Source organism: Etheostoma spectabile, chromosome 15 (assembly GCF_008692095.1).
Source record: "Etheostoma spectabile isolate EspeVRDwgs_2016 chromosome 15, UIUC_Espe_1.0, whole genome shotgun sequence".
Lineage (NCBI taxonomy): Eukaryota > Metazoa > Chordata > Actinopteri > Perciformes > Percidae > Etheostoma > Etheostoma spectabile.
Window position 1 is genome coordinate 7,429,076 of NC_045747.1, and position 17,037 is coordinate 7,446,112.

Sequence of the window (17,037 nt, forward strand, 5' to 3'; positions counted from 1 at the left end):
CCGTTTCCAGACTTTATGCTAAGCCAAGCTAACCAATCTTCCAACTCTTGCCAGGAAAACAAATTGGCATATTGCCCAAATGTCAAACCATTCTTCCAACATACATTTTGGGTAAGTGAGCATTTTTCTTTAACCTTTGTGATTATTTTAAAAACTGTTAATAATACTCAGAATGTACATTTATAAGGTAGACATATTAATGTGGGTGTAAGTAGGTGTATAATTTGAAAAAAAGTATATTATTTTTGTAACTCGTAACATGATGGGTCGATAGCGTGAATCAACTGTACACGCTTTGAGCAATGTAGTGGTTTGGAGTTGTCAAAACAGGTTTCCTACAATCAATCAGCAACATTCAGTAAGCTGAAAAGATGGATATTTGACAATTAGATCAAGAAGTCTGGCAATTCTTCAAAGCAAAACTTTTGATTCTGATATGTGAATCTCAGACCGGTGTATGCATTTGTGTTTTTATGTATTTGTGTCCATGCTTTTGGATTTGTGGTTGGGACCAGAGCGTGTGTGCTCCTCTGTGGTTCACCACATCCAAGTGAATCACATTCTTGCAAATGTGCATGCTTGTTGTGGTTTCTGGCTCTGTTTTTGTCACTGCTTTGCATGGTTATGTTGCTAAGCCGTCCTAACATATCATTATAGTCTAAAATACTGTATGGGGGAATTCTTAAGCTTCCCGCTAGGAATGTCTTTGCCGCATTTGTCTGGAATGTTGAAAATTCTTTTCCCTCCAGGAGGTGAATTCTAGTCTTAAACAATTATCTCTTTTTATGTGGCGAGGAAAGCAGGCCAAACTTTGACTTATGGCGGGGATATTTTGTATACCTTCAGCAGGAGTCATCTGCTGAAACTACACAAAATGTCCTGGGTTGGTTATCTTAGATGAGCATTCAGGAACGCTGCATTATATTGTGGGTTTTTTTTAAGGCTAATTGTCATCTAAATGTTTTGGTGAATCTAATATCTGTGATTAAGAGCTTGCATTTTAGCTTTTTATTCTGACAAGTTAGACAACAACTTTCTGTTTGTCATAAAATCTTGCTAATGGCCCTGACGTTTTTCCTTTCTAGTCATCCTCAGAAGCTATAATGAGGATAATTGTTTGGGCTTAGACAGACCAAAGGGGGATTAGTCTTTTTTTTTTTCCTTATAGCACTCTGAAAATGACAGAGCACACATGCTCCATTCTTATGTTGTCACTAAATCTACTGTTGCTACTAACAATGGGACCACACGCACTGCACCACCCTTTACAACTGAGCTCTGTCATTAAATAACAGCCTTTCCCAGGTAGATCTATCACAGTCCACCCAAATTTCTCTCCAGGCTGAATGAATGAAACAACAGTTCTTCGACAGAAAGAAAGAGGGATAGCATTGTAGCTATGTAACATGGGCCTTTTGTGATAGCATGCACAGGTTAATACATCCATTGTGGGCTAGGCCCGTGCTTGTCTAAGCCTGTCCCATGCATGGTGGCAATTATGCTGTTTGTGACTCCCCTATCCCCCTGACAGAGGCCAGTGGAAGGGGAGGAGAATGCATTCATTGTCTACCAATTAAACCAGAGGAGGGTTCTACCTGGCTTTGCCCATTGTCAGGGCAGGATGTAGGAGGGGCTGCAGTGGCTAGGTCTTGTATCACCGGGCCACCTGATCCAGGGGGCTTGCCTGTGTCACCCATACCCTCCTTTTTGCAGCTCTGGTCAGCAGTGATGCAAACACAAGAGCCTCTGTGCTGGTGGTGCAGGGAGACTCTCATTCAGTGCTGCGGCTGCTGGGAAGATTGTTCACAAAAGGAGTGCTAGGAATCTCTGAGATTTACACAGTATGTGTCTGTGTGTCATCATGTGTCACCTCCTCTTGATCATATTTTAATTGTTACATGTGACAACGAACGGAGTAGACTTTCATCTTCTTCAGAACTTCAGTTCCCATATATTTATTTTTTTACATCTAAGAAAACAAAATCTCCACATGTCTCTTTTAGGGTTATAACGCAGCAGCATTAGTAGATTTGCACAGAGATTGTATGTATCCACAGACAGACACGGACTCAAGTAACATTTGTCCCCCCAGTGGACCTGTGGGCAGGTGTTGGGGCTAGCAACACTAGTATGAAAAGATTAAAAAAAGACCAGATTCTCTTCTACATTGTGAACAGTCAGCTCCATCCATGTGAGCTGAGGTGAGTTTATCACTTATAAATAAGAAATAAAATTTAAATCTTTACTTTAAAACTTTACTTGGTATACTCTGCTTTTCATGCAGTAAACTTACTAAATTGTTTTCAAGTCAACCTAGCAAATTTACAAAACTAACTTTGATAACGCTGACATGCTGATGTTAGTCATGCTCACCATGATCACCATCTTAGTTTAGCGTGTTAGTTTGCTACATTCTCTTATTAGCAATTATTATTATAACCTTTTATTTATTCAGGGAGGGCTGTTGAGAACCCTATCTTTTCCAATGATGCCCTTATTGCAGCACAAATAAAAAGTAATGTAAAACCATCTCAAAAATTAGAGTACAAATTAATATTATGATCATAAAAGTAATTTGATCATAAAACACCATCTTACAATATGTAAAAGGTGAATTATGGAACAATCTTAAAATGATAGTACATACTAAACAAGAAAAACAAATGAGAATCACTGATGTACTGTAGTTGAATAAGAGGTATTAAAAACAAGGGCAGTCTCTCTATAACACATTTTTAAGCATCATCTTGAACGTCCCAATGGAAAATAGTCACTAAAATAGTAGAGAATTCAAAACCACAGTAGTGATAGATGGTGATAGTAGCGCTACATGAAAAATCAGGGGATCAATAAAGTCATCAGGACGCATGGTCTGAAAGCATAAATGTCTGTACACAATTGTGTGTCAATTCATGTATTGTAGAAAATGTTGAGATACTGTATTTTTGTTGAAAACTTTGACATGCTGGTAGCAATAGATGAAAGTCATGGGAACATCAAAGTCATCCTCTGGGCACGTTTCTTTGGATATCTGCACCAAATTGCATGGCAATGTATCCAGTAGTTCTCAAGACATTTTACTAAAAAAACAAATAAATCAACTTGCTGGTGACGCTAGATGAAAAGTCAGGGGATCATTAAAGTCAGTAGGCTCTATGCTCTGGGATCGAAACATGTCTGTTCAGGAATTCCATGGCAATCCATGCAATAGTTGAGGACTAAGTGACCTAGAGCCTGACATTGTAATCCCTAAAGCCATGCTGCTAGCAAGACTAAAAAAAATAATGTTATCTAGTGCAAAAATACTTGGAATGTTTTTTGTTGTGTAATGAATTGGATTACAAATACAGTGTGGATGTTTAGGTTTTTGTTCCCCTCTGTGAGGTATATACACAAGTAATCCTCATTACAAGATGATGCATTGGGACACAAACCTGCAGCAACATTAAAGGTCACATTACAAAGTGCAGCCGTCACATGATGATGCATGGACAGTGTCTCATGATACGCTGTATATCCAGGAATAGTGAAGAATATCTTGTCTCTCGGATTCTTGCCTTTTTAAATTTGAGCAGGTTCCATTTACTTTCTTCTCATTGTGAGCATCATTTAGCGCACTAGAAAATGTGTTGTAATTTATTTTCAGAGTAATATCTCTGAAAAGCATGTATGTAAGTAGTATGTATCACCAGAACCCTTTATTTCAAGTATTACAAGTAAAAGTACTCAATGCAGAAAAATCCTCACATTTTAGAAACTGGAAACCGTCAAAACAGTTCTGTCAATCAACCAATCTTTTCAGCTGTACTGTGTAATAAAACATGGATTTTTATAAACAACTGTATTTTGTATGCAACAATCTTGATTTGTAAAGTAACTAGTAACTAAAGTGGTCAGATCTTTGTAGTGGAGTAAAAAATACAATATTTATCTCTGAAAAGTAATGGAGTAGAAGTAAAAAGTATCATGAAAAGACTCAAGTAAAGTACAAGTACCTCAAATTTGTAAAGTATAGTACTTTATTAAATGTACTAGTTACATTCCACCACTGGACTCTTTCCATCCCATTTAACTATTACATAAGGATAAATGCAACCCTTGGAACTGTTTTTCCCGTGGTTTCACCACTTCCTCCTTCACCGCCATCACCCACTCATGACCACAATGACATCTCTCAGCCACCACTTAGCCTCTGATAGATGGTTTCTATTTAGGAAACGGCCTCTGACCGCAAACCACCAAGCACAACAAGACTGTTGACAGGTCTAAATAGAAAAGTTCAGCTCTGGGAAAAACGAAGCACAAACATCCGTGCCTTGATTTGGGTGCCTCGCCTGCAAAATAGCTTTCTGGAAAGACTCTTTTGATTGCTTTCTTTGGTTGAGGTATCGAAGTTTTTGAGTTTGATGTAGTTAGGTTTCACTCAGTGTTGTGCAATCCATTTTGGGACGGTGAGGAAAAGCGGCTGTGAAAATAACTGACTGCCTGCTAAAATTGGGCTGTTCCCTCTCTGAGCTGAATGTAGATATGGATGAACTTCCGGAGCTTTTAGCTTTAAGCAGAACAGGTTGTTAAGACTACCCCAAAGCTTCTCGGGTAATTAATAAACATTCATTAGGTAGCTAAAAGCAAAAGACAGCACTTCTAAATCAAATGGTATTCCATCATCAGTCATGGGCGGCTGGAATATGGCACTTTATAGTCTTTTTATAGTCTTATAGTCTTCAGAGATAATAAAAAATAAATGACAGCCTCTGTGGCTCTGCCACTGTGTGTGTGTGTGTGTGTGTGTGTGTGTGTGTGTGTGTGTGTGTGTGTGCTGTTTGTGGGTAGGTGTGTGTTTTTGTCGTGGTGTGTACCACAACGTACGTGGTACAAACATACAATGTTTTGCATCATACTGCCGGTCTAAAACTCTATCCCATCGCGTTCATCGCGGCTGTTTGCGGTGTTCATTTACTTTTAGTTGACACAGATGGTGAAGGAGTGACTGGCCGAAAGCCACACTTTCTTCCTACGGAAAGAAAATCAGAAGGGGAGGTGAGCAAGGGGGAAGGGATGGAGATGCGTTTTGTGGATACATGACTGACTGAATTACCCAGGGCACCTTAAGGTGGCACAAACTGCCTGGGTACGGGCAAGAGAGATGAGAAGATAATTTAGAGATAGGTAAGGCTCCTTCACAGCTGCAGCAGGTGATATTAAACATGGTTTAATACAGTATGCATGTGGAAAATAGTGTGTGTGCATTTTTCTTATCTTTGGGTCAATACAATAGGATTGTTTTGGATAAGCCACCTCAAGATATTCCCTCCCACAGATGGGCAAAGATAAGGATGTCCAGAATGCTTCCTCACAATCCATTAACATCACTTGGCTCAAACCCTACTGTGTCCTAGCTGAGAGTGGTGTGTTGTGTGTGTGTGTGTGTGTGGTGTGTGTGTGTGTGTGTGGGTGTGTGTGTGTTTGTGTGTGTGTGTGGGTGTGCTGTGTGTTCATATATATGCGTGTGTGTGTATGCGTGCGTATGAGTTGTGGCAGTGGGTGGGTCTGGGTAATTAATGCTTCCCAGGATTTAACATAATTTGCTCTAATTGGTGTTTGCTGTTCAGCAACTACTTAGTGATAATCAAATAAATGTTAATGGCCTGTACCGCAGGCTAGCTCGGAGGATGGACTTTCTTGCAAAGCCTTTTAGGAATATTCTCAGTTTAGGGATGATTTATATGGTTGTGGCAGGTATTCCAGTCTCCTCTTCCTTAGCACTCAATCTGACTCACTCGTCTGCCAATTTCCATGCAGGGAATCTATTTAGAATTTCATCCCAAGAGAAGAACATGATTGCATTTCCACTCTGGCCACAGATTCCTTGTAGCCTTTTATAACCTTTAATTAATTTTATGACTAAGAGAAAACATGCAGATTTGATGAACACCATGGGTAAATAACACACACATTAACCATGTGTGTGTTATTTACCCATGGTGTTTCAGATGACAGTCAATCTACAGGAATTCAGTCTTGAAATTAGAAAGTATAGCTGCTTTCTTGTATCTTTCCCCAAATCCTCCTTAGCCTGAGTAGAGCGACTACTTTTCGCTAGCCCTGCATTTTACTGACACACTCTGACTGGGATTTATCCCCCCTCCTCTCATCAGCCTCAGCTTACATGTCATGCTGAATACCAGAGCTTGTTTCTCAGTCCTTGTGAGATGAAGACTCATGGTAATGCCCATTGATTTTGTGTGCAGGCAAAGAAAAACTTGCGCTCGCACACAAACACAAACACACACACACACACACACACACACACACACACACCCAGACAATAACGCTCTTAAAATCCCCAGAAGTGCTATCCTGTTTGTTTTCATTATGGACGTGATGTTGGCCTTTGCAGACATGGTTGATCTTCTCTTGCCTCTGTAAAAACACAAGTGTCAAGGTAGCTACCACCTTTTACTTTTTCACACATTATGTAGTTTGAATCTGACTGTTGGTTGAAGAATTATCCCTGGCCCCCCAACCTACTCTACTTTTCTCTACTTTTGGAGCTGTGAGGGATTGAGACAACTGGCAGATGCTTTCTGGAAGAATTTCCTGCTAGAAATGGTCATTGAGGGACTGTGCTCCTCTGTTCATGTGTATTAGTGCCCTCCATCATGAATGCACTTTGTGACATTTTAGGGTGGTTGGGTGTGGTAGTAGTAATCCACAGCATTCTTTCATTCCCAGTGAATGTTGAAATACCTAATTTTTATGGAAGGTTACCTGGTTCTGATGTTCACTATGTAAACATTTTGTGAACTTTCTTGGAACAGGTGGTTGGCCTTAAAAAATTCTAGTACAGCTTTGGTATTTATGTAGACAAATTTGTACATTTATGTAGACTATACTGAGGAAAGCTAAAGGAGAGAAACACAGTATGCAGTGTCAAAACACTTACATTTTGAAGCTTATTGTTCTAAACATCCCCAAGCTTGCACATTTTGACATCTAATCGCTGTTGACCCAAGAATACCCTTGATGTTTGTATATGTTCTGCATAATTCATAGTTCATATTCTGTGCAAAGCCTTTCACAAATTGTGCACCCTGTGAAAGATTGCCTCAGACTTGTGCTATTGAAAGCGGTTAATCCTCTGAGGATGGATATGTAAATATGACCAAGTGTGGCTCTGTGTTGCTCCTGATTGTTGAGGATAAACCGATGTGCGTTTTGTTTGTTGTGTGTGACAGTGTGGGAGAGAGGGGAGAGAAAAACCACAAGCATAAAGACCTGTCCCATCCTTCAAGCATGTATAATCCCCTTAGTGAACACACTCCACATACATTGCACAAATGAAAACAGCAGTATTATTCCAGTATATGCACCTACAGTTAATGCATATACCTGGAGGTTGCTGCACCATCAAAGTCCACTGTTTAATCATTCTTTTCTGTGTGTTTTCATTACTTTTTTTCATTTCATGCCACGCGTATGAGAGTAAATTGTACATGTTGGTTGGCATGTCATAGTATTATGTGGGGGTCTTTGAGCTAAAGTGACACACAGTCCTAAGTCAGGTACATTCAGTTCTTAGCTTGGTGAAGGAATTGTTTTTTAAAGGAATTTGTGATTATTTTATGTCTTCTTCTTGTCTCTCCCATCCTCTCTTACTCCTTGACTTTACTGGACAAGACATCACTACAACCACTCATACAAATGCTGTATGGCTTCATTTTATTGTAGGAGGCCAGGTGCCAAATTAATTTCAGCCCTATTAGAGAAGTTACTCTGTCTGCTGAGACACCTTGCTTGCCTTAATGACCCTCCCTAAATGCGTCTATGCTTTCTGCATTTAGCTTACATCCATCAGTACCCTCGAAGCTGGTCTGATGAATGTCCACCAGGCTGGAGTAATGTTACATTACGCAACTCAAATGTCCCCTTTTTCCTCTTCAGTGGCCGATCATGTCAAACTGATTTATTGTCTTTATATTCGAGGCCAAACTCGAAATAAAACAAGTAAGAAACCCTCCATGGTTGTCATTTCCATGTTGACCAAGTGACCCGGAAGTACATTGGCCTAAGTACCTGTAATGTTAAACATGTGAATTATTATTTTCTCAAAGAAAAATATATACATTTTCATAATAACACTGACTGAAATAATCATTTTATTCTCTGAAAGATGTTGCTGTGAAAAAAATAACCCTTCTGATGTTACAGTAAGCTTTTGTGTAACGTCACAAAAACTGCAATGAAGTCTATTTTCTGATTATTCTGAGTGAATGAAATGCAATTGAAAAGCGGATAAGTCCTTAAACATTTAGTCTATTGAAATCGGAAAGCTGCCATTTGGTAGCACTTCTTAATGAAAGCCACCAGTGAATATGCTTATTGAGTAACAAGCGCAACACTTATTTTGAAAGGGAAAAGCATTTATGCATTCACTAAAATGCAGCTTTGTGAAAATGAAAAATGCGCAGTGATACTAATAAGATTCCCAGTTTTATTCATACATATTCAAAGTGTGCTCACGACTCAAGGGAGCCCGTTAAGATGATTGTAGGGAAGGGATCCCAAAAGCCCAGATATAATTTTGCTGCGTTGCATCAGGTCTTTACAGGGATTTCAAGCCTTTAAACACCATGTTCTGGGGAGCCATATGCCCAGGGGAAACAAGTGAATATGTCACACCAGTCAATTAAGGCAAGCAGAGAAAAAATAAATAAAAAAATTGCAGCTATTTCAGAAATAGTTTAGACACTGAGACAAAGGAAGTGAGATTTAGCCTAGATATCTGCAACCTGGGGAATTATCTGACCAGACATTTGGGATTTTCTGTATATCCTGACCACATTACTGAACATCTTCAGCCAAATGGACTTCACACTGACTCTACACATCCCAGACACTCTTAAATAGCCTCGCAAAGCCAAACTATATAAAGCTCAGTTTACACGATATGTAAGTTGAGATTTAACATTCACTCTACTGTTTAGCCTGATCTAAGAAGCACTGGACCAATCAGGGTGTGTAGAAGATGGTGTTGACTTGCCAAAAACCTGCACTTTATATGAATAGCCGCCAGTCTTTTATTTTTTTGCTGATTGTTTGTTCACTTGGATGTTTGAGCTTCACTGTGCATAATGATGTGTGTGCAGAGTTTGGCACTAGAAGGATTTTTTCACATCCAGCTGCTGAAAAACTGAAAGTATCTCTTTGTTCATTTTAAATCTGTGGCCATACGAGCGGGATTTTGTAACATCACAACTAGTTTAGAGCCAATCAAGGTCCAGTATGCAACTTACACAAATGTGATTTGTAAATTTTAACCCGCAAGGGAACATCTTGTTTGTTAGTTACAATTTTTTTTAATTAAACAATATTTGTGAAAAACCCATTATTTTAATCAGAGCTTTTTATTTTCATATTTTCGTTTTGAAGTTGAGCTCCTGTTTTTGTCCTTGATTCCCACTTGTCACTAGTCATATAGTATTTTGTGTGATTTATTTCCAGCAGTTTATCCAGTATAGTCTGCATGCACAGCGGGTAGTTAGTGAGCACCAGGGCTTTGCCGATCCATAAGCTGGGGTCTGATCCCTGACATCTACAGACAGGGACTCCCGGCCATCTGGCCGGATGAGACAGTTGGATAGGCACATTCTCTCTCTTTGACTTTCAAACGTGACTCAACATGACTTCACACACGTGCACATACTCACAGACACAACTTACACTCGTTCAGATGGTTCCTGTCATCCATCTCAAGGGTTGCCAGAGAGCTCTGGCGGATAGTGACCTACCTCGCAGCTATGCAGCTTTCCTCAAAGCTGTACATTTAGATTACTATAAGGTCTCTGTTTTTGTTTGCAGGTTTTATCATGGACAGAAGCTTAGACAGAATGAGTGAAGGAACTGGAGATGATTGGAAAAAAAAAATACGTGAGATGTTTCTTTATATAAAGCCTCAAGCTACATTAACCTGGAGATGTAAATGCCACATTTAATATGATTGATCGTCACAGTGTGCACAGCCATGTTGAAAACATGGTAAATATCTGTCTTACAAATGCACAAGTATGAGCTTAAAGCATTCATTTCACATAACTAAATAAATCTAAAATCTAAACCAATGCAGGAGATGTCTCGACTGAAAACAAACCTGTGCGTTTAAGGTGTCCAGATATACTGTGCCATTACTAAAAGGTAATCCTCACTTTCCAGTCAATCAAAATTGAGAATTCTCGGCCATCTATGAAGGACCAATCCCTATCAACATGTAGTGGATGGTGCATTTCCTTCATAATGGTCCTAAATGCCAAAAGCATATGCTGTAATTTCAATTAAACATATATTTAATACACATCACTAATGAAACTGTATGACTCCCAGACTCTGATGAAAGATCAATCAATAGATATTTGCACCTCTACACTTACACATACTGAATACTTCAAGCAACAGAACGCTGATGATCTTGTTCAGTCTTCATATCAATTCCACACTCTCTCCCAGCTCATGAGTATCTAAGAACTTTGAAATTGAAGCACTGACTTAGACCATCATCCATCTTGTTTAATTCAAGTCTTGTTCACAGCATTTGTATGATAATATTGCCCTTACTGCTTCCCACACATGTAGATAACTTGCTTTCCCCTCCTGGCGGCGCTTCACCCTGTGTGTTGAAAATAGCTGAGGCTAGAACACAACTTATGTAACATTGATTTGAAATTCAATCTTGACAGCTACCTTGGGGCCCAAGGCTGATTCTCAGATCCTTCTCCTGTACCGATGTTGGAGGAAGCATGCAGGACATTAAAGAGAATCAGCAGACACAGAGTCAGGAATACCCACAAAATGTATATACTCTCACAGTATGTTGCTGTTTACAGATATAAGCACAAGCATGTACAAACACACACACACACACACACACAGCCTGCACAGTCTTTGCCGCTGCTCTCGCTGATACTTCTGCACAGACAAGCACCCTCTGACACAAATCACCATGTTTGATCTCCCAATCTTTCATCCTGTCCACCATCCTTCCACCTGTCTGTCACCTTGAGAAGTGTTGTGAGTAGTCTACAAGGCGCTATTTACCCAAGAGTGTCCTGAATATACTGTATCATACTAATCACTTGCTTTTCCCCAAATCCCTTGCACGCAAAAAAGACACTCAGTGGACTATTTCACCACAGTGCTCCTTTTCTTGTGTCAAAAGGTAGGGAAAATGATGTACTGTATACTTTGATGAAATGTGTTTTCTAAAGATTAATGATGGGAAACATTTGTTAGGGAAGACACACACACACACACAAACACATACACACACACACACACACACACACACACACACACACACACACATACAGAGGATAGAGAGAAACACAGGACAGAAGGCCAGACAAATACACCTGTCAGTGGGGGGCTAAAATCTGCTGTGGATTATCAATAGATGGTAGATCTCCCATGCACCCTCTCTGTCTGTCTGTGTTTCTCTCTCATTGTCTATGTTGCATCAACAGCAAGATGCCATCACAGCAGTAGGTCAGTGGGAGCATGTACTGTATGATTTTGTTAGCACACTATGTGCTAAGTGTCACACCTTCTGTCAGCATGAACATTTCATTCCAAAAGGTGACATAGTAGTGGTTGTTGCGTAGATTTTCTTTTACTTGGTTTAACTCTGCTGCCCTCTCTCTGTCACAGACATGTATCATCGGTTTGGCTTTGAGACTGGGTGTGTGCTTGCGTGCCAGAAAGAGAGAGAGAGATAGACGCACACACACAAAAAATGAAAAAAGGAGTGTGCATGCAGAGGCTGGGCCACAGCTGTTGTTGTGTTCCCACACCCTATTCCTCTCCCATCCGTCTAATATAACCCTACACTGTGCACGTCTAAGCTCATGAAAGAGTATTAAAACGGCAGAGTCAGCACAAACTGCGTCCACATAAGCAAGCAGTTCAGCTTCATCACCACACACACACACACACACACACACACACTTCTGACAATTCTGCTGAACTACATACAGTACGTTTGCTATAGCCTAATCACACTCTACTTCAGATAAAGAGCCTTTTATTATCAAGGACACTTGCTTAAATACGGTGTGCGTGTGTGCGTGCGTGTGTGTACATAACTGTAAGGGGAAATTATTAGATTTTTTTCATAGTGAGTGTGTGCATATTTGAGTGTGTTCTTGCATCACATCACAAACCTGCTATTGCTTTACAGTAAAAATCTCTAAGCTTCCTCTCTGACAGGAAATTGCATTTTACATTTTGGTGACCATGGCAACCAAACCCTATAATGCCTCTCAGTCAGGTTCATGTTACACATTCTCCAAGTCAAATTGGTGAAAAGGAAAAAAAACAGATATGGTGGAATAGCTTATTATCATTCATTACAGCAACTGACTGAAGTCTGAGGATTCTCAATTGAGAAAAAACTTTAGTCTCTCCCTTTTTTTCTGGTTGACTGATTTTCCATGTAGAGTAACTTATTGAAGCACAAGCTGTTTTTGTGAAGATAAAGCTTCCATTTCACATCTCAGTGTTCAAACTTTGAATCTCTTTGTACCGCTAAGCCTTTTTAGCAACACTGATTACCTACCCATGATAAGGTGCCTTGATAAAGGCATATTTGAACAATAACAAGTGTGCCACAGGCTTGTTAGGTCACCTTTTAAAACCAAGGGCCGTTGCTACCTTTTATTCCACCCCCTCTTTATTTTCACAGTAGCCTCTATCCCCTGCCCTGCACCCTGAAAATAAAAACACCATTAGTCCCCTCCTCGCTCACTGGGAGAGAAAGAAGGCCTCACAATAGCAGCAATTGAATATGGGTAAATGGCTGCATCCTTGACATGTTAGGTTAGTTTCTGTTGTCAGTGACAATTGGAAGAGAACGAGAAGGAAAAATAACTATTATAAAATAGCCTATCCAATCCACTAATGGAGTGGAGAAGGGAAGGTAAGATAAAGCAGGTTGGAGCAGGAGGGGGTATATTAGGTGGCAGCATGTATGAATACATGTGTGTGTGAGAGAGGTTTAGCTGGCTGTGTAAAAGCACAGCAAGTTAATGTCAGGTGTGCAAGAAAGAGAAAGCAAGTGTGGGAATGTGGAGAGATAATATCCTGCTGCCAGACTTGCGAACAGACAGAGAGATAGACACAAAGGCTTCCAGCAGTTCCTGACTCAGATCTATGGCTTGGTTGGCAGGGAATCACATCTCCTGGGTGGCTGTCTGTGTGTGTGTGTGTGTGTGTGTGTGTGTGTGTGTGTGTGTGTGTGTGTGTGTGTGTGTGTGTGTGTGTGTGTGTGTGTGTGTGTGTGTGTGTGTGTGTGTGTGTGTGTGTGTGTGTGCGTCTGTGTGTTTGCTGGGAGGAACTGAAGGATATGAGCAAGAATCTTATCCAGCTTCCGTTCAGCAGCCTTATCCACGTAGGCTTGTGCGTCAGCTTCCGTCCTAGAAAGCGATGCAGACGCTGAGATGAGTTTCACGCCACAGCAGGAGACGGAAATCCAATGAAAGCTGAGGAGCAGAACTATCTTAGCACTGAAAAACACAGTCATTAAGAGATATTGCTTAGAATTGCCGTACTAATGTTTTTGTTATATTATTGTTTGATTGTAATGTGCCTCTCTTAACACATCTTTTTCATTTAAGGGTGGACATAAATATAGAAATGTATGGGCTATTCTTTATTTTTATCATGTATCCATGTTTTACTTTTAACTTAGGTTTATTTATGTAACAAAAAAGAAAATCACATTAAAAAGGAAAAATGATACGGCTGGTGTTATGTTTAATGGGTTCTTTACCACTATCTATCAGGCAGACCCGGGAGCAGGAAACCCCTCCAGACTTCTTCTACTTTTCTGACTTTGAGAGGCACAATGCTGAGATTGCCGCTTTTCACTTGGACAGGTGAGATTTATCATCTTTTTCCCCTAAAAAACCCTGTTGTGCTGAGATTTCTTTGTGACTTATCTGTTTCCTGTCCGAGTGCGTTTCAAATCATCCTTCACAGCCTGTTCCAGGAAGAATGACAGTTTGTATGTGTCTATTCATTCAGACAACAACACTTTAACCCATTTATAAACCGGAGATGTGCCATAATGGACTTAAACTGTGAAAATTTGAATGGGATTTGGTACATGAAGGATTATATAATACACCAAGTGCTGGGATCATCTTCTTTACTTGACATTTTACGTTACAGACTTCAGCTGACAAGGTAAAAAAAACAACTCCTTAACAGAAGAACAAACGTGATAAGTTTGGGATTCTGGGGGTGGGAGATTAATGGTGCGCAGGTCATCTTGAGGTCTGCTGAGGGTGTGGTAATTACTTCACACATGCTCACAAACACACACTCTTGCTCTCTGTTAGATGAGGTCAGCGACATGTGTTTGCGTGGGCAGGAAGATAGAGCCAAACAGGAAATCACAGGCACGCCATTACCACCGGGACATGGTTTTAGAGCAGGAGCGGGGGTGACTTTGTTACCTCTAAAGAGCAGTTTAGTTTTTGGATTGCGTGCACTATGCAGGGTTGCCTATGAATTATAGACCACTTGCCTGACTAATGCAGCCTCTGGATACCAGTCTGAGCTATTGCTAGTTTATGGTTTCATATTGAACCAGCAATGTAGAGAAGGCTAAAACTTTATTTAATTTGATTTCTAATTCTAGACAGTTATGATAACATCAAATTAAATATTCTGAAGATTTAAGGGAAAAGGCACTGTCACTGCATTCTAGTAATAACTTCTCTATTTATTTGTCTTTTCTACTATATATATATTCTACCATATCTGCATCTGTTGTGACTCAGGGGTGTGTAATAGGCAGAGCGCACACTAAAAGACGCTTGAGTATGCCCTTACGGGCAAATACACACACACAGGTGCTCCTTTGTCACCAGGGACTGACATGACGGTGCAGTTTACAGCTCCTGAATGCTGTCCTCTGTAGGCTAAAGTTTCGCCAACTCTGTTCCACTCAGCCGGTCTGTCTGTGTGTGTACCTGCTCCCAGGAGGCTTAGCTTTAGTCTCACACGGGCAGGGTCATTTGTACAGCAAATATACATTAAGGCAAGCTAAACAGCGGCTGAATAGGTATAGTGTTCTGACATAAGAATGTAAGAAAAGAATGAGAGACACAGACAGATGGAGACAGAAAGGGAGCCCAAAGAGTTTGAGACCATAAAGTGCAGAATTAACACAAGCATCTAAATACTATATAGATGAATTATACATTTTGTAATACAGTTTAAATTTAGACCTGACTTTCCGATTTGTCTCTCTCATTCTTTAGGATCCTTGACTTCCGGAGAGTGCCCCCGGTGGCAGGGCGACTTGTCAACATGACGAGGGAGATCAGGGATGTGACACGTGATAAGAAGCTGTGGAGGACCTTCTTTATCTCACCAGGTAGAAACTCTGCCAGCCTCCGCTGCTTGGCACATTGATGCAGCTATTTGGCTGCATCACTCATACTATTTGGACAGAACAACACTGGCTTTGCATCTAAGACACTACAGAAATAAGTAAACTGGGTTATGTTCCTGTAGTTGAGGGTAGTCTGAGTTTGTATGCCTGGGTCCGCTCTTCAAGGGAGTACAAATAACAGGAATGTCCTGTAGCGTGTGGTGATAAATAAAACCTTAGCCAAAAGTCACCACAGGGTGGCACACTGTAAATTGCGTCTGGCTGTCACCTGACCAAGCCAAACTCAAAAGATTTGAGATTGAGCATTCAGGGCAAAATCAAATCGCCGGCTGAGTGGGCGGGGTTTACCCAGTCTACTCTAAGTCATCTTTTTCTCCAAAGTTCTACAAAGATGAAACTTACAAAGTTGGATTTATATACAGTGTGTATATATAAACATCCAATGCAGATGCTGTAAATTCTTAAGTGTTATTTATGTTGCTAGATTATATTATGTATGACAGTGATTGGAGGAAACTATAGCCTCATTCAGAGCAAAGGAAAAGTTAAACTGTTTCAAATGAATGCATATAATGCAAAGCAGATCATTTGTCACATATGAGTAGTTGTCAATGTGCCTTGAAGAGGAATAAAACTGCTCATTGCTGAACATTAAAGCAGAAGATGTGACTGTTTTGTCAATATTGCTAATGTAGAGATGCCTTACTTTTTGTTTTTTTTACAGTTTTTCATCTCTTTGCTCATTACTAAATAATTTACAGAAACACAATATAAAGTTTAAATTAAATGCTGTATGTATTTTGAGCAGCCAGTATGATCTGCAATCACATAATCTAAGTAGGAAGACATGTCAAAGGTTGTTCAGATTCTCTTTGATTGTAGTGTATCATCTTTGCTGGCTCAGCACTCTCTTCCCTGCGTATGTGACCTGTGTTTAAGCCTGCTCCTGAGATTAAAACACCTCCACCACCTTGAATTTTCACTGTGTGCTTCCTCTTCAACACCGTTTCTGAATAAATGTATTTTTTATTTTCTCTCCTCAGCCAATAACGTCTGCTTCTATGGTGAGTGCTCATATTACTGCTCCACTGAGCATGCCCTATGCGGTAAACCGGACCAGATCGAAGGCTCGCTTGCAGCCTTCCTGCCGGACCTGAACCTGGCCAAACGGAAGACATGGAGAAACCCTTGGAGACGCTCCTACCACAAACGCAAGAAAGCAGAGTAAGGAATCGACATATTCATCAATCAGCATGCCTCAACCTTCTGTCTAGATTTGAACTTTGCTGATTACTGTGACTAAATATACATATAATTATAATAATAATAATTAATCATTATTTTTTTCTGTGTTCTCAGGTGGGAAGTGGACCCAGATTACTGTGACGAGGTTAAGCAGACTCCTCCATATGACCGAGGCACTCGACTGCTGGACATCATGGATATGACCATATTTGACTTCTTAATGGGTAAGAGTAGATGAAACTGGGTATGACCTCACATATCAATATATTACATTTACAGATGAATAAATGGCATATTTACTTTTTAATTAAAGCAACACTAGAGAACTTTTCCTGCTTTGG

General features: G+C 40.2%; 1 protein-coding gene across 1 annotated transcript in view; it reads left to right on the forward strand.

Annotated features, from left to right (window-relative positions):
- Positions 1–17,037, forward strand: part of fam20ca (FAM20C golgi associated secretory pathway kinase a) — a 34,495-nt gene that overhangs the window by 14,646 nt on the left and 2,812 nt on the right. The window contains exons 4-7 of the mRNA XM_032536742.1: positions 13,833–13,925; positions 15,318–15,433; positions 16,495–16,675; positions 16,811–16,920. Coding sequence (XP_032392633.1) covers positions 13,833–13,925; positions 15,318–15,433; positions 16,495–16,675; positions 16,811–16,920 — 500 coding nt within the window. The remainder of the gene's footprint in view (positions 1–13,832; positions 13,926–15,317; positions 15,434–16,494; positions 16,676–16,810; positions 16,921–17,037) is intronic.